This window comes from Eumetopias jubatus, unplaced genomic scaffold (assembly GCF_037043125.1).
Source record: "Eumetopias jubatus isolate StellerSeaLion01/CBP00866 unplaced genomic scaffold, mEumJub1_p1.0 scaffold_6, whole genome shotgun sequence".
In the NCBI taxonomy this organism is placed as follows: domain Eukaryota; kingdom Metazoa; phylum Chordata; class Mammalia; order Carnivora; family Otariidae; genus Eumetopias; species Eumetopias jubatus.
The window spans coordinates 43,865,192-43,890,965 of NW_028274812.1; the positions used below are offsets into that span (position 1 = coordinate 43,865,192).

General features: G+C 38.6%; 2 protein-coding genes across 2 annotated transcripts in view; one reads left to right on the top strand and one right to left on the bottom strand.

Moving 5' to 3' along the window:
- MCM9 (minichromosome maintenance 9 homologous recombination repair factor) overlaps positions 1 to 25,774 on the top strand; it is a 98,209-nt gene that overhangs the window by 21,450 nt on the left and 50,985 nt on the right. The window lies entirely within an intron of this gene.
- On the bottom strand, positions 1,442 to 13,379 carry ASF1A (anti-silencing function 1A histone chaperone). Its single transcript, XM_028117012.2, has 4 exons — positions 12,869 to 13,379; positions 7,360 to 7,475; positions 2,946 to 3,122; positions 1,442 to 1,839 (listed from the first exon to the last, which is right to left on the bottom strand). The coding sequence occupies exons 1-4, from the start codon at positions 12,975 to 12,977 to the stop codon at positions 1,627 to 1,629; spliced, it is 615 nt and encodes a 204-aa protein (XP_027972813.1). The 5' UTR covers positions 12,978 to 13,379; the 3' UTR covers positions 1,442 to 1,626.

A 25,774-nucleotide genomic window follows, 5' to 3' on the forward strand; every position in this document is an offset into this window, starting at 1 on the left:
CTTATATATGCTTTATTTCTAACAAGCATATATCTTGTTCTTGTTATATTAATCACTGAGCTCTTTGTGGAAAAATTTTACTTTTATTTTCATTTTAATATTTTAACATTTTCCTTTAATTGCAATTAAACAAAAATGAAATTTTCTTCATATAGTTTTAACAGTTGGATGTATTTTATTTTTAAAATCTATGAACTAGTTAGTGGACGGTATCTTAATAATCTGGTATATTAAATTTCAAAGTTTAATATTTAGCAAAATTTGCTTCACAAATTCTTCTTTAGAATGACAGGAAATATATACAACTTAGAATCCATATTCAGACAAATGCCCTTTACCCTTCCTCAAAATAAAAGCTTTAAAAAGTGCAGTATAAAAGTTTTAGATATAAAGGCACTGCATAACTGCATCATATGGCTAATGTCTTGCTTAGCAGCAAGAGTAATGAGAGTGTTCTACACTTAATTTAATGAAGCATAAGAAACTTTGAGGAAGGACCTAGCTCTCATCAAAGAAAAAGAACCTTTTGGCCCACTTAGTTAATGTATTCCTTTCCAAAATTGCTTTTAAAAAACTTATCTGGAAAGGCTATCTAAAATATGTGAACCACAAACATGCCTAATCTTATCCTGCATGAGTGTCAAGGAATATGGAGAAGAGTACCACGTGTGAAAATATATATATTTCCGAAATAGTGACTTATCTATTACGATAAAGCTAAATACACCTTCTGAAATCCAGTTTGTTTTTTTTCTTTTATAAATGCTGCCAACAACAGATGATCTACCAAGTCAGTTTTGAAGAGTTAAGGTCATAGTATTTTTATAAATCTCATGAATAGATCTAAGTCATTATAATATCCTATTCTTAAACTTAGCGAGTTTATATCTGCTCTTGACATGTTGAATTCACTGGGTAAAAATGATATATTATGATTCAAGGAGTATTCTGATGTCCTAAACTGTTATGAAACAAAAACCATAGCCAAAGGACCTTAAGTTAAACAACCACATTTGTTATCTTAGAAACCAAACAATGTTGTCTAACATTCCATGTAATAGTAGCCATACTAATATGGTGGCCTAGAAAATCAGGTGGCCTAGAAAATTAGGTCCTAACGTTTGTGGTAGCATATAGTTGACTTCAAATCCTTTCTTTAAGGACATGACAAAAAAGAATGGAAATTTGCCCCTCACATTAAACCAAACTATTTATCACAAGAAGAAACATTTTAGTTGAAGTCGGAAGTTTGTTCTTCTGAAGGCCAGTAAAATAGTGGTCCAAAGATTATTGTCCAAAAGGCTAAGACAGCTTTACAACCTGGTCTAATGATTTATATTTTTCTTTATAAGTGCTTTAATTACATATAGAGGAGAAGAAAATAATATATTTTAATCAGATTAGTTTCAAAACAAATAAAATAACACATTAGAGAAAAAAATTACTTAAAAATAGTTGTATTTATATTCCACAATTTGCTCAAATACTGGTTTTCTTATAAACTTTCTACAGGATGTTTTTAAACAAATTCTTCACATTGTGTCTTGACTATGTACTTACGGAATTTCAGGGAAATAGTTCTGTGTGTTTTTATAGCTTAATTTGTACTAAAGGGATGGCAGGTGGTCACATGCAGTCCATATGGGATTCTAACATGACATTTAGTGAGTTTTCTGATGTGGACCATCCCTTTGATGCTGAAGGTAATGCATCTGTTGAAAGAAGTGATTGTAGATTTGGATTACTGCTCTCTGCATCTTCCAGCTTTTCTGTGTTATCTTCCCAATTAATGTGGAATCTTGTAACTCTGGGATTAGATGCCAAAATGTTCCTTTGAAGCTAAAGGAAGAAGGAAATATATAAATAGACAGCTTTAAGAAAGTTAGATACCATATACAAATAGCTTAATAAAATGGTTCTTCATTTACAAAGGCATAAAATTAAGTAAAGCAATTTAAACATAACTAATACACAAGGACTAGGGCTACAGCAGAAAAATTATTTTAGCATAATGGAAAGGATATGGAGAATCTGAGGGAATTCATCCAGATCATTTACTAACCAACAAAATAACACCTCTATGCTTCTGTTTCCTAAAAGGGAGAGAATCTCTTCTTTTTTGAGGGTGAATTCTTCACAGGCTGCTTTATCGAACTAGCATGCTTGCTTTTTAGATTGATATGATGTCTCTTCAGTAATATTTTCAAAGAAAATAAAAATTTCCCCAAGTATAACCTCTCATTATTAGTGGTTTCCTACCTTTTAATCATTATGTTTCATTCTCAGAAATAGTATTCTAGTTGTTTGTTTGTTTTTTGCTATACAAGGTGCCATATAGGTAACTAATACATTGAGTCATGGGAAGGTCCCATACCAGGATTAAATATTCCAGCCTATCAGAAAGAACATTCCATTCTACTCCCCATGTAATTTTTCTTGCATGATCGGGCAGATGGAGTGTTGTGTTCAGTCTCACATAAGTCACCAGTTATTAAGCTGTTACAGGTTCCAATGAAAAATCATAAAATAGGAAGTATTTCTGAGAATCTGTATTTCTGAAGCAAAAGTTTCAGCTTCTCACTCAGAAGCTGTTTTCTATAACCAGAAATACTTAAGACCTTTGGTTTAATCTTTAATACATATGATGTATGGGAAATGCCATAGAGAAAGTTGTAAACAACTATCTGTTTCTTACAGGAGGCACTTTCAACTTTCTAAACCATCAGAAACTCTGAAGGTGCCTGACCAACATTAATTACTAATGATTCATCAGGAGGTAGGGTCTGAGGTCAAGGATGGGAATGGAATGGTTAGTTTGCCCAGTTTGCACAAGGACCTCAAATTTATTTTGTCTCCAAGCTATTTTCATAATATACTATACAATGGCATCTACTTAAAAAAAAAGTATAGTAAAAGTAATGAAAAAGGAATAGTCAGAACATTACCTTAGAAAAGTCTGGTTTTACTGGCGGATTTTCTCTTAGTTCTGTCTCAGTATATTCATTATTTACATAATAGCCAACTCTAATAAATTCTTGACCTCGATAGGTGCATGTAATTAGCACAACTGTTACACCTACTGCATCTGCATCTGGAATGAGTCCTGGATTAGGTGCATCAGCCTAGAATAATTTAAAAAGAAAAGAAACACATCACAAAAGGCTGTTAACTGCAAGCAAGACTGGAGTTTTGGTTACCTTGAGCACCCTCAGTTAAGGGCAGAGCAACAAAAACTTGGAAATCATACTGGGAAGGCAAATGCTCATTTTTGAGATTGACTTATAGTCAGAAAATATAGTTCGATTATTTTTCCACAGTATACCTAATTATTCTGGGCACCTGAAAACTTCATACTTTTATAGGAAGATAAATCTAGCCAGACTGTGGTAGTTCATGAGGGATTAAGCCAATAGTCTAATTGATTCCACTCATAATTTCCAAACCTAAATTAGTAAATATTCAGTGATCTCCACACAGCCTGTTGGCAGCAAATATTTACTATACTAGTTTCTTTCTTATACTCGGGACACATTCTCACACCCAATCTCCCACTCTGCACAGATATTCTAATAGTACTCTAATGGAATAGAAATAGCTCTACAGCAGATTTTCAAAAATATTAATCATTTATTGTGAATGACTTTGATAGGCAAGAAAATATAGTGTACTACTTAAACCACACATACTATGGAAATACAATGAAGGTAAAAGATTGGTTTTAAGAAGATATACTTAATGATGCTGTTTTGAATCAGGCCACTGAATCTTGAGGAATGCTGAAGGTGAAGCAAGCGAGCTAGAGAAGGCTAACAGCATGAGCAAAGGCTAGGGTCCTGTCCATGGCAGTGTGAGAGGCAGTAAGGAGACCAGTTGGAAGGAGTCATGGGCTGATGGGCAGTGACAGTGAGGCATCTGAGTGTGACCTGAGGCAGCCATTCTGCGTGGTGAATGGATGAAGCTCATCCCAGCAGATTAGCTTACTCTTGCCAGGACACTAAAGAACATCCCTGGGCCTGGGTGAACACTTCAGCCAGTGCCATGGCTTGGGAACACCCCTGGCTGACATTCTCAATCAGGCCATTATCATCAAAGACTAATGATTATTGTGTACCTACTACATGCAGATGACACAGAAAGGCAGAGTATGTATCTAGTCCAAAACATCGACCTAAGCTAAAAATTTCCATACCCTCTTCCCTAACTCCCATATCCAGCCAGTGCCAACATTTCTCATCTCTGAAGACTCAGATTGTGTCTTCATCTCTTACGTGGCATACTGCTGAAACTTTCTAACTGGAATCCCCCAGCTCACTTGCTCTTTGTGCTACTGCCAGCATTAGCTAGGCAAAGATCCATTCCTATTCCTTAACCAGCTTTAAGAACTCCAGATTACTCCCATTTCTGAAATAAAAATCTGTTTTTTCATTAATAAGCCCCTTCACAATTTGTCTTCAACCATTCACACTCCCTTTAATGCTACACCTCTTACTTTTGTTCTAGGATTAGACAGAATTCTTTAAAATGCAGCGGTAATCTTTCATGCCTCTGTGCCTTGCATATACTATTCTCTTGGTCTGCAAGATTCTTCCCTAACACCCTAAAAAATTTATCTTTCTGAATTTCATGAAATGTATCCTTAGTGAAGCCCTTTCTTAAGTAGGCTCCATGTCCAGTGTAGAGCCCAACACGGGGCTTGAACTCAAAATCCTGAGATCAAGACCTGAGCTGAGATCGAGGCAGACACTTAACCAACTGAGTCACCCAGGTGACCCCAGTGAACCCCTTTCTGATTCAGAAGGTAGAATAATACTCCGTTTTTGCACTTAAAATTACTTGACACACATCCTCTACTAATCTATGTCCAATAATCTAAGTATGTTTACTCTTCAGTCTTCCCTGGGATTCTAAGCTTTTTCCTGGGCAAAAGTTCTATCCAGTTCATTTGTATAATCTCATGTCTGGCACAGCTCTGGGCACAGAGTATATATTTAGTATTTTGAAATTCATTTGTAACTCAATTCCTGACATGAAGTAATTTGACTAATTGGAAAGAGATCAGCAGGGGGACGGAGGGCCTGTCCTGAGAATATGTTATTTGTCTTACAGATCCTGTACACCTCTCTCCCCGCAAAGGGGTCAGGTTATTTCCAGGTTACCCAAAGAGATTCTAATGTCCTGGAAATGAGTGGAGAATGGGAAGCAGAGGTAGTTCAGTACTGCTATGGAGATCTTCCCCCCCATAGTGCTTCCCATCCCCTCAGTAGATTGGTTCTAACCATGTTTGTTTTTTAAAATTTGTTTGCCAAAGGATTCAACTTGAGCAAATTCACATTCAAGTAGAAAAATCCACAGGCCTCTCAGATCACTTAGGATGAAGTGATAGGTAGAGATTTTTAACTTCAACCAGCAGTACTAGGCAGATGTCTGTGGACATCTTCCTGTTAGTCTTTGACTAGCATATTTATTCATGGCAATTTGTTTAAAGTACAAAACAAAAACTGTATTTTAGTCTCTTTGTGGATAATGGTGAATTTTGTAAGATGTACAGGCTGACCATCTGATTTAAATCGCGTGGTGCATTCTCTGTCCTTCTTGGCAACACAAACAGTTATACCAAGGTAAAACTACTGGAAAATCACTAGACGGAAATATTTTTGAATAAATTATTCACTCTAAGCCAAAAACTTTAGAGTGTTCTTAACAACGTAAACACACAGAAAAGACATTTAAGGGTTTGTTTCAAAGCCAAGGGATTCATTTGCAGGTTTTACAGTAGCATAGGTATCTCGCTACATGTCAATCCATGTTTCTTGCCACATCATGAATTATCATCAGTGTAGTATGGGTTTTCCAAGCTTGTTGGTCAAAGCAAATACTGCTTCTTTTATGTAACAATTTCAAGAACTTAATAAAAATTTAGTTCTAATAGAAGTAGGGCGCTATTTGTCAATGATAGCACTTAACTGCTTTATTCCTCATTTAATCCTCATAACATTCTGATGAGGTAGGATATTATCCATATTTTATAGACAACTAGTGTGACTAAGGGAGGCTAGGGAGCCTGTCTAAAGTCACACGTGTCTAATAAGCAACAGAGCCAGGATCTGAAGCAGGTCTATAACTGCAGTGCTTCCCTCTACACATTCTCTGGTACCCACATCTTTCACCAAGGTTATACACTCACATAATTCAGATCAACAGCACTTCTAATGAGTAGATTTGAATATATTTGAGCTTTTCTTAACCATTTGTTGAAACATAGGAAATTATTTGTTGGTTTTTAATAAAAAGCACTAAGGCTAGGAGACCAAGATTCTGAAATCTGTGTTCAGGAGAAGGGACGATGGGTAGCAACTTTAGACATACCATATGTTTATAATTCTTGGCCCATATCTGATGGGATTAGCTGACCAACAGTATTCATTTAAATTGGTCCCATCCGTGAAATGAGAAAAAACGGGAGAGCAGGGATAGGAAGAGTTAATTTTCTTTCTGGATGAAGTCTTTTCAGTAGGTTCTACTTAACTAATGGGGACTCTGTTGTATAGAAATACTTGTAACAAAATTAATAGTTTTTTGTTGTTTTTTTAAACCTGTGGCTACTCTTTGGGCTACTTATAAATATCTCCCTCTAATAAGCATGGATAATTGAGAAGTGACTGAATAGCTTTATACAACAATTTAACATGGATTGAAAGAAGTAACACTTTAAATACAGAAGACAGTGTCTAAAGCCTTGGCACAGACCCAAATACTGTCAGTGATATCTGAGGAACATAATTTGTATTAGAATTTCCTCTAACAAATAATAAACAGGGCAGTAGATTTGTAACAGTAATCCTCTATAATATGTGTAGATTAGATGCTTTAGTAAACCACCGGACCTTAAGTCCAACAATTCAAGTTTATGCAGTAGATCTCTATCTAGCAGCATACTTATTAACCTAGCTCAATTACTGATTATGCTGAAATAAAGCTGTTGTTTTCGTGATCATTACTCCTAATGGACGAGACCATAAACTGAAGATGCATATAATTAACTAAGTCAGTTAGTAGTATGCACTGAATCCCTGTATTGGGCTGCTTGACAGTCACCCTGAAAGTCTGATACTGTAGGACTATTCACAGGAAGAGCCCCAAATTCACTACCATGTGTGCCATGACACTGGAAGCTTTACCGTGTGCTGTGCAAACTCTGGAGTAAACCTTATGTTAACATCTCACAGCACACAACAGAAGCAGATAAAAAGTGAATACAGCAGAAGCAGAGTGACTTAACCCAAGAGGAAATGGATAAGAACCATGAAATAATAGTTTAGAAACATATTTGGCATACATATTTACCAATAATCATCTTACCTGAAATACAAACATATGCCTTCCTGCGGGAACAGGGCCCACTAAAACAGAGTCTAAAACTTGGTCGTATTCTTCACTTTCTGCAGAGCCCACATAGATAATTTTCCATTCCAAGTCTAGGGTTAAAAACCAAAACATTATTTCATATTCAGTAATTACAAATATCAAAGACCCTTTTAATGTCCACTTAAGCCATTTATTGGCTGCTAAAATTGGCTTCTCATGGCAGAAAATCCAGAAAGACACTGAATTGCTCCTTATTAAATTCTTATATTTCTTACCAGAGTTTCTCAAAATGTTCTTTTGTGAAACACTAGTCCCTGGGCAGGGCTCCTCACAAACAAAACAACATGGCCAAAAACTTGGGAAATGCTACAACCTTGTCTTGAGGATTCATAAAGCACACTGGCAGAGTAAGTGTTCTGAGACTTCTTCAGTAAAGAACACCAGTAACATAAATCCAGCATTTGCCATTTGTTCGGCCTGTGGAATCCCTCCCCTTTTTTATATATGTCATCTTTTAACAAGCTACTAACACTAAGCACACTTTGGAAGGGCTACCCCATATTACATTGCACAGATCCAAATTATCAAAGAGCTCCAAAGTGGGGAAAATCATTATTAGCAAACTTCCCTTGTGGCTCAGAAGTTTAAGAGGCTTCACCTCATCAACTGTCAAATTATTTGTAGTCGGGTAACTTTTCTTCACGGCACCTCTTCATGTCATAGGTGAGGAAACCAAGGATCCTTATAACCACTTGATACAGGAGTATAGGTGGTGGGAACAGGCATGAGGAGGAATAAGATACATTAAAGTGCAACCCAAGACATTCTATGCAATTGTTAAATATAATTCAGCTTTTATTGAGTACCTTTTACAGAACGCTCTGCTACAAGAACCCAGAGGTAAGTAAAACAACTGCTCTTTCAAAGGAGCCACCTCCTCTTTAGTAGGGGGAGGAAGACAACTGCAGATCACCTCTGAGACCTTCTGGTGCTCCCATGGTGCTTAGCACTGTATGGCCTGCCTCTTGGATTCACTACACCGAGGCTACGGCAGCACTCCCAGAGGGGTGTTTCTAGGTCACGCATTGAGAATCTACTTAGTGCTGCCATGGTATTGCCATTTTTGTGTGATTGTGTATTTTTGTTCCCTAAATAGACAAGAGAAATAGTATAGGTACTACTTATTCATACTGTATGATAAACTGCAATTTATGGAAAAGAAAAGCTCCTTTAGTTTTATTCTCTAAGTCAGCAGTCATTTTCTGAGGACCTGTTATGTATTTCATGGCTCTGTCCTAGACCACTTACATTTCCATCTTCTAGCACATTTCCAGATGCAAGGTGTCCCTGCATCTGACATCTCACGAGATCTTTTATTTGTTGATGAAGATTAAAAGAGGAAAGAAGCAATATGAATATCTAGTTAGAAGGAATAGCAAGTATCTGGAATTAGGAGCATGCTTAGCTTGCTCAAGAAAAAGCAAGGAGGCCAGGGCTGGTGCAAACTGAATAAAGGGGGAAATAACTGACCATTAGATTGGGTCAGTTAGGGGCATGGCCAGATTATGCAAAGTTTTAAAGGCCATCATTAAAGACTTCTGACTTTTATACTGAGTGGCAATGGAACCCACTGGGAGGGTTCTGATTGGAAGGGTAACATGATCCAGCTTTCATTTTAGAAGGATCATTTTGGATCCTGTGTTCAGTATGGACTGTAAGACGGTGAGGGAAGAAACAGGTGGATATTTTAACAACTGAGGCAAGAACTGATGGTAGCTCTGACCACATGTAGCCATGAGGATGAGAAGCAGTCACACTCTGGATGAATCTTGAGGATAAAGGCAGCAAGCGTCACCTTTTTTGCAAGAGGCAGGGGATGAAAACAACCAGGAATTAGTTTTGGACAAGTCTGAGATATCTACTAGATAGGTATCAATGACATAGGAAACCCAAAGCTAAGAGGAGAAACAAGACAGGAGTGGAAAACCTACTAAAACTAGCCAAGTGAGGGTAAGTCTGGTAATTGTTACATGCAGTTTTCATATTTTGTGCATTTGTACCAATACATATAGTGCTCTTGGCCTCCTAACTGGTATAAGGCATTTGTGGTCTGGCATAGGAACATAGGAGTTATAAAATACCTACTATGTGCTGGGCATTGGTCTTGCCAACTTCACACCTGTTATTTAAATCTCAGCAGCTTTATCATATAGATTTAATTATATTATGCAAACAAAAAAGCTGAGGCCCCAGGAGGCTAAGTAATCTACCCCAATTCACACAGCTAGCAAACCGAAGAATCAGAACCCAAGTTATGTTTCTGCAACTCCAAAGCCTGGGCTCTTTCCAAAACCGAAACGAGGAAGAGAATTCTTCCGTTTCTGGCTCTCGAATAGTGGAATTAAGGAACTTAATTGTGTGTGTGTAGAGGCGGGGGGAAGATGGGTGAAGAGAGAGGCTGTGGAAAGATAATCTGCCCTTAAGGAGCACAGGCTGTAACTCAGTGAACACCTGTACCTTAATTTTTATGCTAATGGAATCCTTGCTGTAGCTACTGAGTTTAAAATGCTCAGTAACTTATTTATAAATGAGCATCAGTTTTATTCCTATAAACTCTGCTTTCATTCCTCTGTCCCCTGTATTCAGAGGAGGAGAAGGGACAGAATCAGATGCACAGGTTATCTGTTGGAGTTTATTCATTTATTTAAAAAGTTAACTAATTGTTTCATTTAATCGTGGTAACCCCAGTCTCCAAGTATCCACAGTTATGGTTAGGAGTGAGGGAAGTCACCAAGGGAATTTTAAACTAATTACCCTACTTGGGAAGATCTGTGGTTAGTGTAAAGTATGTAATCTTTGGGAATTAGAACAGGCCTGAAGTTTAAAAGCATGAAATACCACGCTCAATTCTGGTACACTGTAAGGGTTCAACTGACAGTAGCTTATAATTATTGATATTGACCAACTTAAAAAAAAAATGGCTCCATTCTGTTAGAGAAACAAAGAATCAGCAGTCTACAGAGGGCATAAGATTAGCAGGAAGGTCAATCAAAACTTGTACAAGCTTGGGAACCATCAGATCAAACACATCCTGAGTCTCTTATCAAGTTTAAGTATGAAAAATGGTGGCCAACCTCTGGCTTGGGACTTAAGACAAAATTAGGAAGTGAAAATTTCTCTTAATATTCTGTAAAGAATTGTAATATAAAAGTATGGAACTTGTAAGAAGCTTTTGCTAAATAAACTCAATTTCCTTAATGCACATAGCCTCTAGGTGGAGTACACAAGCATGGCACCTTTTTGAAAGATTCCTTTGCAGCTTCAGTATGACTCAGCTTAAACTCTTTGGAAAAATGCTAAATAACCAGTATAAGTGCCCTAGAAAGAGGAGTACAAGTGGAAGTAAATGTATTGTTGATACTAGTATCATAAAAACTCTGACGTGATTCAGTCGAGTTCTGAATAGATGCCAGTTAAAAATGGAATATAATTCTGCTTCCATGAATGGTGGGTTTCAACCATCCAATGTCAAAGCCCTGTAACATCCTGAGTCATCTATCATCCTTGTCCTAAAACTGGCTCTTAAAATGGAAAGTCTCCCTTGGGAAATACTTACATTTGAAGAACTTCTAAAGCTTAAAACATATAGTACATCGGAATGGACTGATCAATGGTTTCTCTTACGTTTGCCCATTTTTATATGCAACTGGCAATAAAAAGGAAAACTTACTGTTGGGTATGAAAAATTGGCCTGATATGCTGAAATGATTATAGTAGTACTCTGGGAAAGTAATCGAATGGCTTCAGTGTAATAAAAAAAATCCCCTTTAATTTTATTATCAGTGGCCTATTAGAAATTAGTTTAATAAATGAATTGCCTTTCAAATGTGACCTACATATAATACATGCATATATGCTTTATGTATGCATTAATACTTATTGGATGAGCAAAGATTAAAGTGTTAATTATAATTACAGGAGATGGTGGAAGGCATTTGAGTACAGAGGACTGTTAACTTTCTATATGTATGTACAGCTTTTAAAAAGTTTATTCCAATGAGCATGTATTGCTTTTATAATTTGAAAACACCCTACATAAAATACATTTTGTGGAGATTAAAAACTTTTTAAATGAAATGCTTTGTATACCATGGTTAGCATAATTTTAAATGCATCTTTGTTAAATATACTTGTAAGTTCAAATAAGTATGTCCCCTATTTAACTGTAAAATTAGCATTAATGAAATTAAATTTTTTCTCAAATTTTGAAAGGGAAGCACTGGATTATTTTAATAAAATCTAAGAGCAAAGATGAAAACCTTGGCAAGTTTTAGCTTTCTAAATTTATTACTGCACATAATAAAACTATCTTTGGAGACCTTAAAACGAACTTAGAAAAAATTGTAAAAATTTTTGCATTGCTATCAGGACATTACCTTTTATTTCTTAATCCACATTGGTTGTTTTATGCTCAGGGTGTTTGGATGTGGAGTTATTTTAATTAGATTTCAACACGTTCTTGAAGAAAAGTCTCTCGGACCACTAAGAAGCCAGTGATTAACTCCTGGAAATTATTTCAGCGTTTTACTTATTTCTGCTCTTGGGTTAAATGTAACTTTCTAGCTTAGCAATAGGTCTCTTCCTGAGAGAGAGGAGAGGTTTCCGTCCTTACCGAACAGGAGTCCACGCCAGTCCGGGCGAGCCTGCGCGCCAGCATCCCCGGGCGCCCGGAGCATCCCGGGCGCCGGATGGGGAGTGCCGCGGGGGAGCACCCGCCGTCCCCGGGGAGCGCCGGCGCCCGGCCCGCGGCGCGGAGGGGCCGAGCCTGCGCCCGCCTCCCCCGCTGGTTGGTCCAAGGAGCCAGAAATCAGCGCGAGGACAGCCTCGCTCTCCTCCCCGGAGCGGCCGGGCACGACCACCCCAGAGAGTAAGGCAACTCCAGCATAAGCTCTAAAAATGGATTTGCCTCTCGCTCGGGGGCAGAAGGTGGGCAGGCGGGGCGCCGTGTTCGTCACCCGCGGCGCGGAGAGGAGGCGTCGTGACGCCGGGGTCGGTGGCCCAATTCTCTACTCTTGGTAAGATGGCTCCGCTGCTAACTCGCCGGCGCGACCACACACATGCCTCTCCCTTCCCAACCTCTGTGCCCGGGCCGCGGAGGCCATTCTCGGCGCGGGGCCAGTCCGGCGCGACCCCCGGCCGGCGCCGCGGGCTCGAGTGCGGGTCTCGCGAACCGCCCGCCCGCCAGACAAAGCTGACAACATGGCTACCTCCGCTCGAACAAGTTCCTCCCAAGTTGAGCCACGGCAGGCGCCCCGGCTGCGGCCGAACGCCGCGCGCGCCTCGGCGGCCGTCGTACATCAACTTCAAGTTTCCCTCCGCAGAGCCGAGCCCGCCGCCCGTCCGGCGCCGAGCACCGGCCGCCCGCGCGAGGCCGGGCCCGGGAAACTTTCAACGTCTGCAGCCCGCAACTGACAGCCCGGCGGCGGGCGGGCGACCGACTCACCTTCAGACAGGTCCTCGATGCACTCGAAGGTGATCTCGAACTGGAACGGGTTGTAGAAAGGAGAAGGGTTATCCAGCACCACTACATTGTTCACCTGAACCTTTGCCATATTTTGAAAAAAACACAAACAATGGGAACGGGGGCTTGTTGCGGCACAATAAAGTCCAGCGCGCGGCCGCTCGGGAGAGCGCAGACCCCCGCCCCGGCGCCTGCCCGACGTCGTGCAGCGGCGACTTGAGAAACTTTTTTTTCCTCTTTTTATTTACACGGGAACACTCCACAGTGTTTTGCTGCTTTCCTATTTCACTAAACTACAGCCCATTCTGCTCTGATAACTAGCAGCGTTGCCCGCGATTGGCTGCACCCGAGCTCTGACCCTCCTCCTCCAGCGAGGGCCTCGGCGGCGAGCAAGATGGGCTCCCGCTCCCGGAATGGACTCGGAAACTTTAACTGCGGCTCCACCTGCTGGTGTGGATTAGGACAAAGGCGGAGAACAAAGTGAGTGGAATACGGGCTGGGAGGCCCGCGCGGAGGCCGCCGGCGGCAACGGGGGGTGAGAGGGGGAAGGGCGGCGCAGGCCCCGCCTCCGGCCCGGCGGCTCCCGCGCCTCACGTCGGGCGTGGCCGCGGCGGGGCGGGGCGGGGGTCGGAGGAGGCGTGGCCGCGACGGGGAGGCGTGCTCGCGGCCGGCGAGGCGGCGGGAGGGCGCGATTCTGGGCGACGCCCGCCCCTCGGGTTTTTGCTTGGTGTGATTTCTGCTTGGATTTTGTTTTTTGGTTTTTTTTTTTTTTTAACGCTCTTTTACATCAGTCCAACGGTTGTGTCGTCTCTCTACTGAATTTAGAGCTGTGATTCGGTTGTCTGTACTGGGTTAGGTTCCGCTGTCTACGTACAGGGTAACATTTGGGGTGGAGAGAAGGGTTGGTTGCAGTGGAAATAAATTGTATTTTATAGACCCCATGCCAGCTCGAAAGGAGCAAAGCCATTTTGGAAATCTAGTTCTTGGTCAATATCTGCGTTTGGGCACTACAGCGCCGTTAGTTAAATAGACACAAAATGAAGGGTGAAGAGAGGCTTTTCCACGCACACTTTGCTTGGAAAATCTGAATAGGTAATATTTGGGCTGCACCTGGGTCTCCCGTTCTAATCTGGAAAGCCCTAGAATAAGAAAAAGATTGCTAGAGATGTGATCAGTTACACCCCAGGTTTCTGTCGTTTGGTGAACATAAACAGGAACATAAAAAGAAAATGGAAGTGTCAGGAAACCAAAGGGCAAAAAATATAAGAAAGGGAAAGGAAGAGTAAAGACAGCAGCATACCAGGACATGGGATTTTCAAAAAATTTATGACAAACCGTTACTAAATAAAAATTTGTGGTACCACAAACAAGTTTTTTGAGGAGTCTTTGCTTGATTCATTGGCATTCATGTCAATTCATTTATGCTGTTTGACTACCATTGTGGGGAAAGGGAGAGGTTTTAACCCATTTGTGGCGTTGAACAATTTTTGTTTACCTAGTGAGAGTGCTATATTTCTTTTAATACCTGCCGTTCATAAACCATTATTTTTTTCCCTTCAGTGTTTTGAGTGAAACCAATGACCTTGGCTAATTAAATTCAGAGAAAATATTATTTCTTAAGTACCATCTGTGCTGAAGGAGTTGTTTTTTAGTATAGTGCCCAGGATTTTGAGTTGTCATTCTTTCGGCATTGTTCATACTTAAGTAGGTTGCTGTTGATGTGGCTTCTTTATCTGCTGGTCTTTTGAAAGTTAATATGGCACAGGTAATACCAGGCCTCCCCATATTTAGGAAAACTACTTAGAGTGGGGGTTCTCATTTTATTGGCAATGGATTAAACAGTAAACTAGAACCTACCAGAAAAGGTTACCTCAAGCCCAGTTGTTTGTGTGGTGATAGATGCAGATTACTGTGACTGATAAACTATATTCTCTGTTCACTCCTAATAGTGCTGGTCCTAACACTAGCCAAGATAAAGTGTTAATTGCTGTATGCTGTTAAGATACACTAGATATGTAAGATAAATGGCCGTTTGAAGATTAAAACATGACTCCCTTGAGAATGGTGTATACAGTTTTCTGATTATTGCAGGCACTCTTAAGAGGAGATTCTAATTTACTTGCTTTATAAAAATGACATTATAAGCCTGGTAAAATAAAGTGTATTTTGCAGTCTGACCGTAGGTATGTCTTCCATAAAACTTGATGCATCAAGAACTGAAAAGATCAACCTGGATACCACTAGTTTGGCTTATTTTCTTTAAAACCTTTTGTTTAACATGTCATATACAACCATATTTAAGGGAAAAATGACCCTCCTTAATAGTCCACTGGAAGCCACAAATATTGGCTCTGGACCTCTCATGTTGCCTGTCCTAACTCTTTTATTATTGCTCCTCAGAAACATTAAAGAGCCTTTGAGCACTTTTTTCCCATAGTTTCTTCACCGTTGACAATACTTCGCAAAAAAGGTCAAAGGAATTCCCAGATGTGCGGTGGCATATTTCAAGTCTCATAGAAGGGAAAACATTGTAAAAGTATCACTGGTTTCAGAGACAAGTTATAAGATCTCTTGCTGGACAACTTTTTGGTGACTCTGAGACAGCTAACCATATTGTAATAGATGGGGCACCATGAGTGTCTTCATTTATTAAGTACCCAAGGGGACCCATATGATGCTTGGAGGGCTACAGAGAATATAATCTCCAAAATTGCTTCTCTCTGTACAGATTATGTGGGAGAAGGATGGTTGAAAGAGATCCTTTGGGTTCTAAGATGAACAAAGCCTAAACTAGTGCCTCTGGAACAGAGATAAATGAACCTAGTTAGCTATTGTTATAGGCTGAATTGTGTCCCCCCACCCCATTCGTATGTTGAAGCCCTAACTCTCCAGTACCTCAGAATGTGACTGTTTTTGGTGATAAGGCCTTTAAAGAGGTCGTTAAGTTAAAATGAATTCCTGAAAGTGGGCCCTAATCCAATCTAACTGGTGTCCCTAGATAGGAGGGAATTTGGATGTAAAGAGAGACAGTAAGGGTAGCATACACAGAGAAAAGACCATCTGAGGACACAGCAAGAAGGCAACTATTTGCAAGCCAAAGAGAGGCTGTAAAAGAAACCAACCCTGCTGACACCTTAATCTTGTACTTCTAGCCTCCAAAACTGTGAGAAAATACATTTATATTGTGTAAGCTACCCAGGCTGGTATTTTGTTATAGTGGCCCTAGCAAAAGAATACAGCTACAATTATTTTCCCTCACAGTTAGGCATATTTGGCAATCTAAATTTATTTAATCCAGTTATGGGTCTGTTATCAAGTGCTTTCTGTGGTGTGAAATGAGGTGACCATTTAGCCATGCCAGTAGGTTGTGGCGGGGTGTGGAGTGGTGTGCCGTAGCTATTCAGAGAAAGTACCTACTGGTGTTGGGCATACAACTTAAAATCTGAAGGGGTGTGCCGTAGCTATTCAGAGAAAGTACCTACTGGTGTTGGGCATACAACTTAAAATCTGAAGGGACAAGATGCAGCTTGCTTCCTTGCTCCAAAGCTCCTCTGCAGAGGGCTTTTTAAGAATCTTAAACTTGAAGTCACACACAAAAGATGAAAGAGTGAATTAAAATGAACTAGAACTAAATTGAATTAAAATACACTGAATTAAAATATATTATAACTAAGATTTAAATCAGGTCTCAGCTCCTGCCTGCTGCAGAAGTTATAGGAATGGAAGTGCTAACCTCTTGCTTTTGTTCAAATCCTGGATTTCCACCTGGGGTAATTATATTAGCCCTGCATTTAATTCTCTTTAAAGAGACATTTGCATTATTGACCACATCTTTTAAAAAAAATTCTCACGTAAGGCTTGTTGTAGTATGATCTTTAGTTAGTTTAAAGGGCTCCCAATTATTTATTAGTTACAGGATGTCAAAATTTAATGAATTTTAATCATTTTTAAAAGAATTTATTTATTTATTTATTTATTTATTTATTTATTTATTTATTTATCAGAGATAGAGTACAAGGAGGGGCAACGGCAGGCAGAGGGAGAAGCAGGCTCCCTGCTGAGCAAGGAGCCTGATGTGGGACTCCATCCCAGGACCCTGAGATCATGACTTGAGCTGAAGGCAGACACTTAACCAACTGAGCCACCCAGGCATCCCTTAATGGATAGTTTTAAATAAGATTTTCTATATAAATGTAGAATGTCAAGATTTGCTGGAGTTTACATTTCTAAAAGGAATAAATCCTACAGTAATGATTTTAATAACTCATTATATAGAGAGAGCATTTATTATGTGAAATTGTCCTAGTGTCTGTGGAATAGTCAAAGACAAAACATACATAGACTTTATTGGAAAGATAACTATGTAATCAAGTGAGTATGGTACAGAATAGAATGTGTTAGATGCAACTTTAGTTATTCTTAAAGTTCTGTGGGAGGCAAAATAGAGTATCACAATAAAGGCTATGTGTGTATGTGTGTTCATGTGTGTATAGTTTATGTATATATATATACATATAGGGTAAGATATATATATGGTACATATGTATATATATGGTGTGATGCTTTCTTTATCATTTGTAAAGAACGTTTAAATAACCTTTTTTTAAGCTTCAAAACATCCTGGGATGGTAGGAGGGTAGGGTATTATCATTCCACATAACAAATGAAGACACGGGTGCTCAGAAACTTGTTCCTTTAATTGCTGACCTAGTGCTTCTCTAGTCTCTCTCTCCTCTGTCAGATATTTAAAGTGGCCTTTATGAGTAGAAAAAGCAATTGGTATCATTTCCTCGAAGAACCCAGAGGCTGACAGACATAGTAGTAATGTCTTGCTTAATGAACTCTTGAGGAACACAAGTCCATGAATGATGTTAGTGCAGGTATATACTGGGAGTGAGAGGAGGCTCAGCCAAGGCAAAGCTATGGGAGTCTCCCCCTTGAGGCACTACAGAGGTCAAGCCTCCTGTTGCAGAAGGGATGTCTGGGGGAGGATGGAACTACACATCCTAGAATGCTTTGCTATATATTTTTTTAAAGATTTTATTTATTTATTTGAGAGAGAGAGAATGAGAGATAGCATGAAAAGGAAGAGGGTCAGAGGGAGAAGCAGACTCCCCGCTGAGCAGGGAGCCCGACGTGGGACTCAATCCCGGGACTCCAGGATCATGACCCAAGCCGAAGGCAGTCGCTTAACCAACTGAGCCACCGGTTTCCATATGTGTTACATAAAGTATGACCCACCCCATTCTGTGTTCCACCTCATTAATAACATTTTCACTGTTTTGTGTTCACTGCTACCCATCATTAGGTTACAAATTTGTTGAAGATATAAACAACTGTTTGTTGTTGACAGTTTGTTGATGTTAATATCATTATAGTGTTTCTGACCAGAAGAATATGAATGGAAATGCTTAATAATTATTTTCTGTTTCTTGTATCTACTCTTTTACCATGTGTTCTTACCCCTCTAATAAACGAAGCTCCTTGTAAATTCATTTTCCTCTTGAACTCAGTCTCCGCTCATCCATCTTCCTTCATGTTTTATATTCAGTCCTTTTCTCTTTAACCTTCTACCTCTCATTCATCAGATGCTCTCTTTTTCCGAAATCAGGAGAATTGTGTGGTAAGTAGAGAAAGGACTCAAATCTTTAAAACCTCTCTAGGCTAGAGCACTGCTTGCACAAAGCCACTGCTAAGCATAGCAGCATTTCTAGTTGGTTACTATAGAGACAATCAGCATTAGATGGAGCCTCGCTTGATGGAAGCTAGGCAAGGAGGCTTTGTGAGATTGGAGGCCTCATATGCAGGGTCATGTGGAAGAGGCCAAAACCTAGAAAAGATAGGAAGAGGAAAGGTTTCACAAATGAGCTAATAGGTAATTAATTGATAGATTTTAGGTTGGTTAAATCTGTGCCTGCAAAAGCCTTGAATCCAGTGCACAAGGAATCTACTTCTAAGAACCCCAGTATGATTACAATTTTTTTTTAAATAACAGCTGTGCTGCTATGAACATTTGTGTACAAATTTTGTGCAGGACTTATGTTTCCATTCCTTTGGTTATATGCTTAATTAAGAGTGGAATTGCTGGGTCATATGGTAACTCCTTTTGAGGAACTACCAGGCTGTTTTCCAAAGTGGCTGCACCACTTTACATTTCCACCACCAACATGTGAGCGTTCCAATTTCTCCACATCCTCACCAAGGCTTGTTATTACATCTTTTTGATTATAGCCATGGGTGGTATGTGAAGTGGTATCTCATTGTGTTTTGACTTATATTTCCCTGATGGCTAAAGATGTTGTGCATATTTTGTTTGCTTATTGGCCATTTGTATATCTTCTGTGGAGAAATGTCTGTTCAGATCCTTTGGTCATTTAAACAATTGGGTTTTTGTGTTTTTCTAATTGAGTTGAAAGAGTTCTTTATATATCCTAGTATATGTGCTGCCGAAGCAATCACAAGTTCTTTATGTATTCTTTTTTTTTTTAAAGATTTTATTTATTTATTTGACAGAGAGAGACACAGCGAGAGAGGGAACACAAGCAGGGGGAGGGGGAGAGGGAGAAGCAGGCTTCCCACTGAGCAGGGAGCCTGATGCGGGGCTTGATCCCAGCACCCTGGGATCATGACCTGAGCGGAAGGCAGACGCGTAATTACTGAACCACTCAGGCGTCCCAGTTCTTTATATATTCTAAATACGAGGCTCTTATCAGAGACTTTCAGAGACTTGTATATATGAGGTTCAGAAAAATTTTCTCCCATTCTGTGAGGGTTTTTTTTTTTCCTTTTTCTTTGGGTGGTGGCCTTTGCTGCCCAAAAGCTCTTAATTTAGATGAAGTCCAGTTTATCTATTTTGCTTTTTTTGCTTGTTCTTTTCATGTCACTTCTTGAAAACACTGCCATTATAATCAAAGGTCATGAAAATTTACACCTGTTTTATTTATTTAATTGAAGCATTTTATACATTTACTTTATTTTTGTTTTCTTCGAGGATTTTAAGTTTCATTTTTTAAGGTTTTATTATAATATTCAGTGTATTTAAACTAAAATTAAAAAAAAACAGTTCATCCATTTCTCCCTCCATTCCAATAGATTGGTAACCACCAATCTACCTCTTGTTTCTATGAGCTTGATTCTCTATATCTATGAGCTTTTTTAGATTTCACGTGTAAGAGAGATCATGCAGTATTTGTCTTTCTCTGTCTGACTTATTTTACTTAGCATAGTGTCCTCGAGGTTTATCCATGTGTTGTGAATGGCAAGATTTCATTCTTTTTTATGGCTTAAATAATATTCCATTGTGTATATATACTACAATTTCTTTATTCATCCATCAACACTTAGGTTGTTTTCGTGTCTTGGCTATTGAAAATAATGCTGCAGTGAACATGGAAGTGCATATATCTTTTCTAGTTAATGTTTTTGTTTTCTTCAGACAAATACCCAAAGTGGAATTGTTGGTTGGTTTTCCTCTAAGAGTTTTATACTTTTAGCACCTTATATTTAAGTCTTTGATACAGTTTGAATTATTTTTGTATATGATGTGAAGTAGGGGTCCAAATTCATATTTTTGCATGTGGATGTCCAATTTCCCAGCAGTATCATTTGAAAAGACTATTCTTTCCCCCAAGAATGAATTGACCATAAATGTATGGGTTTATTTCTGGACAATCAATCCTGTTCTGTTGGTCTGTAACTTATGCCATTACCATATTGTCTTGATTATTGTAGCTTTGTAGTAAGTTTTGAAGTCAAGAAGTGTGACTCTTCCAACTTTGTTCTTTTTCAAGATTATGTTGGCTACTTGGGATTCATTGAACTTCCATATGAATTTTAGTATCACTTTATCAATTTCTACAGAGAAGATAGTTGAGATTTTGATAGGGATTGCATTAAATCTGTAGAAACCTTTGGGGAATATTGTCATCTTAACAATATTAAGTCTTCCAGCCTGGGTGGCTCAGTCAGTTAAGTCTCTGCCTTCGGATCATGTCATGATCTCAGGGTCCTGGGATCAAGCCCCATGTTGGGCTCCCTGCTCAACAGGGAGTCTGCTTCTCCCTCTCCCCCTGCTCATGCTTGCTTGTGCTCTCTCTCTCTCAAAAAAATAATAAAATCTTAAAAAAAAAAGTGTATAGGCATACAACTGATTTTTAAAAATTGATTTTATATTCTCAAACTTGCTGAACTCATTTATTAATTGTAATAAATTTTTTGTTGATTCCTTAGGATTTTCTGTATGCAAGATTATGTTATCTGCAAATAGAAATAGTTTTACTTCTTCGTTTCCCCCTCTGGATGCCTGTTATTTCATTTTTGGCCTAATTGCCCTTTCTGGAATCTCCAGTACAGTGTTTAATAGAAATAGTGAGAGTGGGGTTGCCTGGGTGGTTCAGTTGGTTGAGTTCCCAACTCTTGGTTTAGGTTGAGGTCCTGGTCTCCAGGTTGGGTCCTAGGATCAAACCAGCATGGGGCTCTGTGCTCAGCAGGGAGTATGCTTCTCTTCTTCCTCTCCTTGTGCCCCTCCCCGCGCCCCCCATGCTCTCTCTCTCAAATAAATAAATAAATCTAAAAAAAAAAAAAATAGAGGAACATCCCTATCTTGTTTCTGATCTTAGCAAGAAAACATTGAGTCATACACCATTAAGAATGTTTAGTTGTGGGTTTTCTATAGATGCCCTTTATCAAGTTGAGGAATTTGCCTTCTGTTCCTAGTTTGTTGAATGTTTATACGTAAAAGAGTATTGAATTTTGTCAAATGTTTTTGCTGCCTCTGTCGAGGTGATCATGTGCTTTTTGTCCTTTATTCTATTAATATGAGAATGCTACATAAATTGGTTTCCAGATCTACATCAATCTTATATTTCTCAAGATAAATCCCACTCGGTCATGGTGTATAATTCTTTTTATATATTGTTGGATTTGGTTTGCTAGTATTTTGTTGAGGCTTTTTGTATTTGTAGTCATAAGAGATATTGGTCTTTAGTATTCTTGTGATGTTTTTGCTTTTTGGTATGTGGGTAATACCGACCTCATAGAATGAGTTAGGAAGTGTTCCCTCCTCTTCAACTTTTAAAGAGTTGTGAAGAATTGTAACTTGATTTTTTAGATGTTTGGTAGAATTCACCAGTAAAGCTATCTGTGTATGGGTTTTTCTTCGTGAGTAGTTTATTATTATTACTAATTCAGTCTCTTCACTTATTATAGGTCTATTGAGATTTTCTTTTTTTCTTGAGTCAGTTTCGGTAGTTAGTGTCTTTCTAGGAATTTGTCAGTTTCATCCAGGTTATAGAAGTAGTTAACACACAGTTGTTCATTGTATTCCCTTATAATAATCCTTTTTATTTTTCTAAAGTCAGTAATAATGTCTCATCTTTGAGTCCTGATTTTAGTAATTTGATTCTTTTATTGGTTTGGTCAGGTACCTAAAAGACTGTCAACTTTTGGTTTTATTTTCTCTGTCATTTTTATATTGTCTATTTCAGTTTCTGCTCTAATATTTATTATTTCCTTCTTTCTACTTGCTTTGGATTTAGTTTGCTTTTTTTTTTTTTCTTTTCCAGTGTCTTAAGTGGAAGCATAGATTATTGATTTTAGATTTTTCTTCTTTTTAAATGTAGGCATTTATACCTATAAGTTACTCTCTAAGAACTGCCCTAGTTGCATCCCATAAGTTATGGTAAGTTGTGTCCTCATTTTCTTTCCTCTCAAAGTATTTTCTAATTCCTTTTTCATATTTTATTAATTTATTAAAAGTAATTTCTACACCCAATGTCCAGTCTGATTACTTTTTTATACAGCTACCTACTCATTGCGTGGGTGTCTTTCTGCACTATCTCCGACAAATGGACATTCCACATTTGCTTACATAATTACTTTGATGAAAAGTTACTGCTTTGTAAAGTAGCCCGTTCCATTTTAAGCACCTCAGGTTTTCCAGTAGTTCCCTATAAAATTCTGCGTGATGGTCTCTGTTATTTCTTTTGAAGCAGCCCCCAATTAGTCTAATTTCTCTTCCAAAGGATAGTTCTCTAAGTATGTAAAAATTATTCTCTCTTCCCTAAATCTTTCAGGCTAATCATACCCTGTGCCATAAATTATTCTTTAAATAACATTATTTCCTTGTCCTTTATTATCTGTTTACCCTTCTCTTTTTTATTAGTATTTCTTTTAAAATTTGATGTCCCCAAAGTAAACATTAATACTCTAGATCAACAGTCAGCAACCTTTTTTCTATAAAAGGCCAGCTATAAATATTTTAGATTTTGACAGCCATACAGTGTTTATCATAACTGCTTACCTCTGCCATTGTAGTGTGAAAGTAGCCATTGACAATAAGTAAATGATGAGCATGATTGTGTTGCAAAAAAACTGTTTTTACAAAAACAAGTGGTTGGGTCAGATTTTGCCCACAGATCATGGTTTGCTGACTTCTGCTCTAGATGTTATCTAACTAGCGCAGAAGCCAGTGTGATTATATCTTCATTTGTGAATGCTATTCTCACATTAATATATTTTTAAAATTGTATTAAAATATTTCTCTGATCTTAGCATAGCCACTGCAGCCCTCCTTTGGTTACTGTCTAAAGTGTGTCTCTTGTAGACAACACATAGTTGGATCATGTCTTTATATTCATTCTACAAACTGCTTTTTATTAAAGTGTTTGTTTACATTTGACATACTTACTGATGGGGTAGGATTTATGAATGCTATTTTCCACTGCTTTCCACACAGCTTATGTCTTCTTTGTTGCGGTATTCTCCATTACTGCCTTCTTTTGTGCTTAATGTAATATTTAGTGTTATCATTTTAATACCCTTTTGCTTCTTTTAATGTATTTTTTGGGGTTATTTTCTTAGTGGTTATCTTGGGGGTTATTATAACATCTTAATGTAAAACCAATCCAATTCAGATTAATAATAATTTGATTTTAATAGTATATAAAAATTTTGTTCCAGTATAATTCTGTTCCCTTCACTTTCTTTTGTGCTATTGTCATACAAATTTTATCTACATATGTTATAAGTTGATCAACACAGTTTTATAAATTTTGCTTTCTGTAGTTTTTACTTAGAAGAAAAGAGTTAACAACAAAATAACATTGATACCATCTTTAACATTTACCTATGTAGTTAACTTTACTGGTATTTTTTATTTCTTTATGTGTACTTGAGTTACTGTCTTAGTGTTCTTTCATTTCAGCCTGAAAGACTCCCCTAGTATTTCTTTTTTTTTAATTTTTTATTGTTATGTTAAGCACCATACATTACATCATTAGTTTTTGATGTAGTGTTCCATGATTCATTGTTTGTGCATAACACCCACTGCTCCATGAAGAACGTATCCTCTTTAATACCCATCACCAGGCTAACCCATCCCCCCAAACCCCTCCCATCTAGAACCCTCAGTTTGTTTTTCAGAGTCCATCATCTCTCATGGTTTGTCTCCCCCTCCAATTTCCCCCCCTTCATTCTTCCCCTCCTGCTATCATCTTCTTCTTTTTTTTTCTTAACATATATTGCATTATTTGTTTCAGAGGTACAGATCCGTGATTCAACAGTCTTGCACAATTCACAGCGCTCACCATAGCACATAACCTCCCCAATGTCTATCACCCAGCCACCTCATCCCTCCCACCCCACCCCCACTCCAGCAACCCTCAGTTTGTTTCCTGAGATTAAGAATTCCTCATATCAGTGAGGTCATGATACATGTCTTTCTCTGATTGACTTATTTCACTCAGCATAACACCCTCCAGTTCCATCCATGTCGTTGCAAATGGCAAGATCTCATTCCTTTTGATGACTGCATAATATTCCATTATATATATAGACCACATCTTCTTTATCCATTCATCTGTCGATGGACATCTTGGCTCTTTCCACAGTTTGGCTATTGTGGACATTGCTGCTATAAACATCAGGGTGCACATACCCCTTCGAATCCCTACATTTGTATCTTTGTGGTAAATACCCAGTAGTGCAATTGCTGGATCATATGGTAGCTGTATTTTCAACTTTTTGAGGAACCTCCATACTGTTTTCCAGAGTGGTCGCACCAGCTTGCATTCCCACCAACAATGTAGGAGGGTTCCCCTTTCTCCGCATCCCCGCCAATATCTGTCGTTTTCTGGCTTGTTAATTTTAGCCATCCTGACTTGTGTGAGATGGTATCTCATTGAGGTTTTGATTTGGATTTCCCTGATGCCGAGCGATGTTGAGTAGTTTTTCCTTTCTCTGTTAGCCATTTGGATGTCTTCTTTGGAAAAAGGTCTGTTCATGTCTTCTACCCACTTCTTGATTGGATTATTTGTTCTTTGGGTGTTGAGTTTGATAAGTTCTTTATAGATTTTGAATACTGGCCCTTTATCTGATATGTCATTTGCAAATATCTTCTCCCATTCTGTCAGTTGTCTTTTGGTTCTGTGGACTGTTTCTTTTGCTGTGCAAAAGCTTTTTATCTTGATGAAGTCCCAATAGTTCATTTTTGCCCTTGCTTCCCTTGCCTTTGGTGATGTTTCTAGGAAGAAGTTGCTGCGGCTGAGGTCGAAGAGGTTGCTGCCTGTGTTCTGCTTTAGGATTTTGATGGACTCCTGTCTCACATTTAGGTCTTTCAACCATTTGGAGTCTGTTTTTGTGTGTGGTGTAAGGAAATGGTCCAGGTTCATTCTTCTGCATGTGGCTGTCCAATTTTCCCAACACCATTTGTTGAAGAGACTGTCTTTTTTCCATTGGACATTCTTTCCTACTTTGTCAAAGATTAGTTGTCCATAGAGTTGAGGGTCCATTTCTGGGCTCTCGATTCTGTTCCATTGATCTATGTGTCTGTTTTTGTGACAGTACCATACTGTCTTGATGATGACAGCTTTGTAATAGAGCTGGAAGTCT

Bases quoted from the DNA above. Each gene is read 5' to 3' on its own strand.
- ASF1A (XM_028117012.2), bottom strand. From the start codon at position 12,977: ATGGCAAAGGTTCAGGTGAACAATGTAGTGGTGCTGGATAACCCTTCT. The intron at 7,476-12,868 runs GTGAGTCGGTCG...TTTTAACCCTAG, and splicing joins CATCGAGGACCTGTCTGAAG to ACTTGGAATGGAAAATTATC. The intron at 3,123-7,359 runs GTAAGATGATTA...AAATTATTCTAG, and splicing joins GGCATATGTTTGTATTTCAG to GCTGATGCACCTAATCCAGG.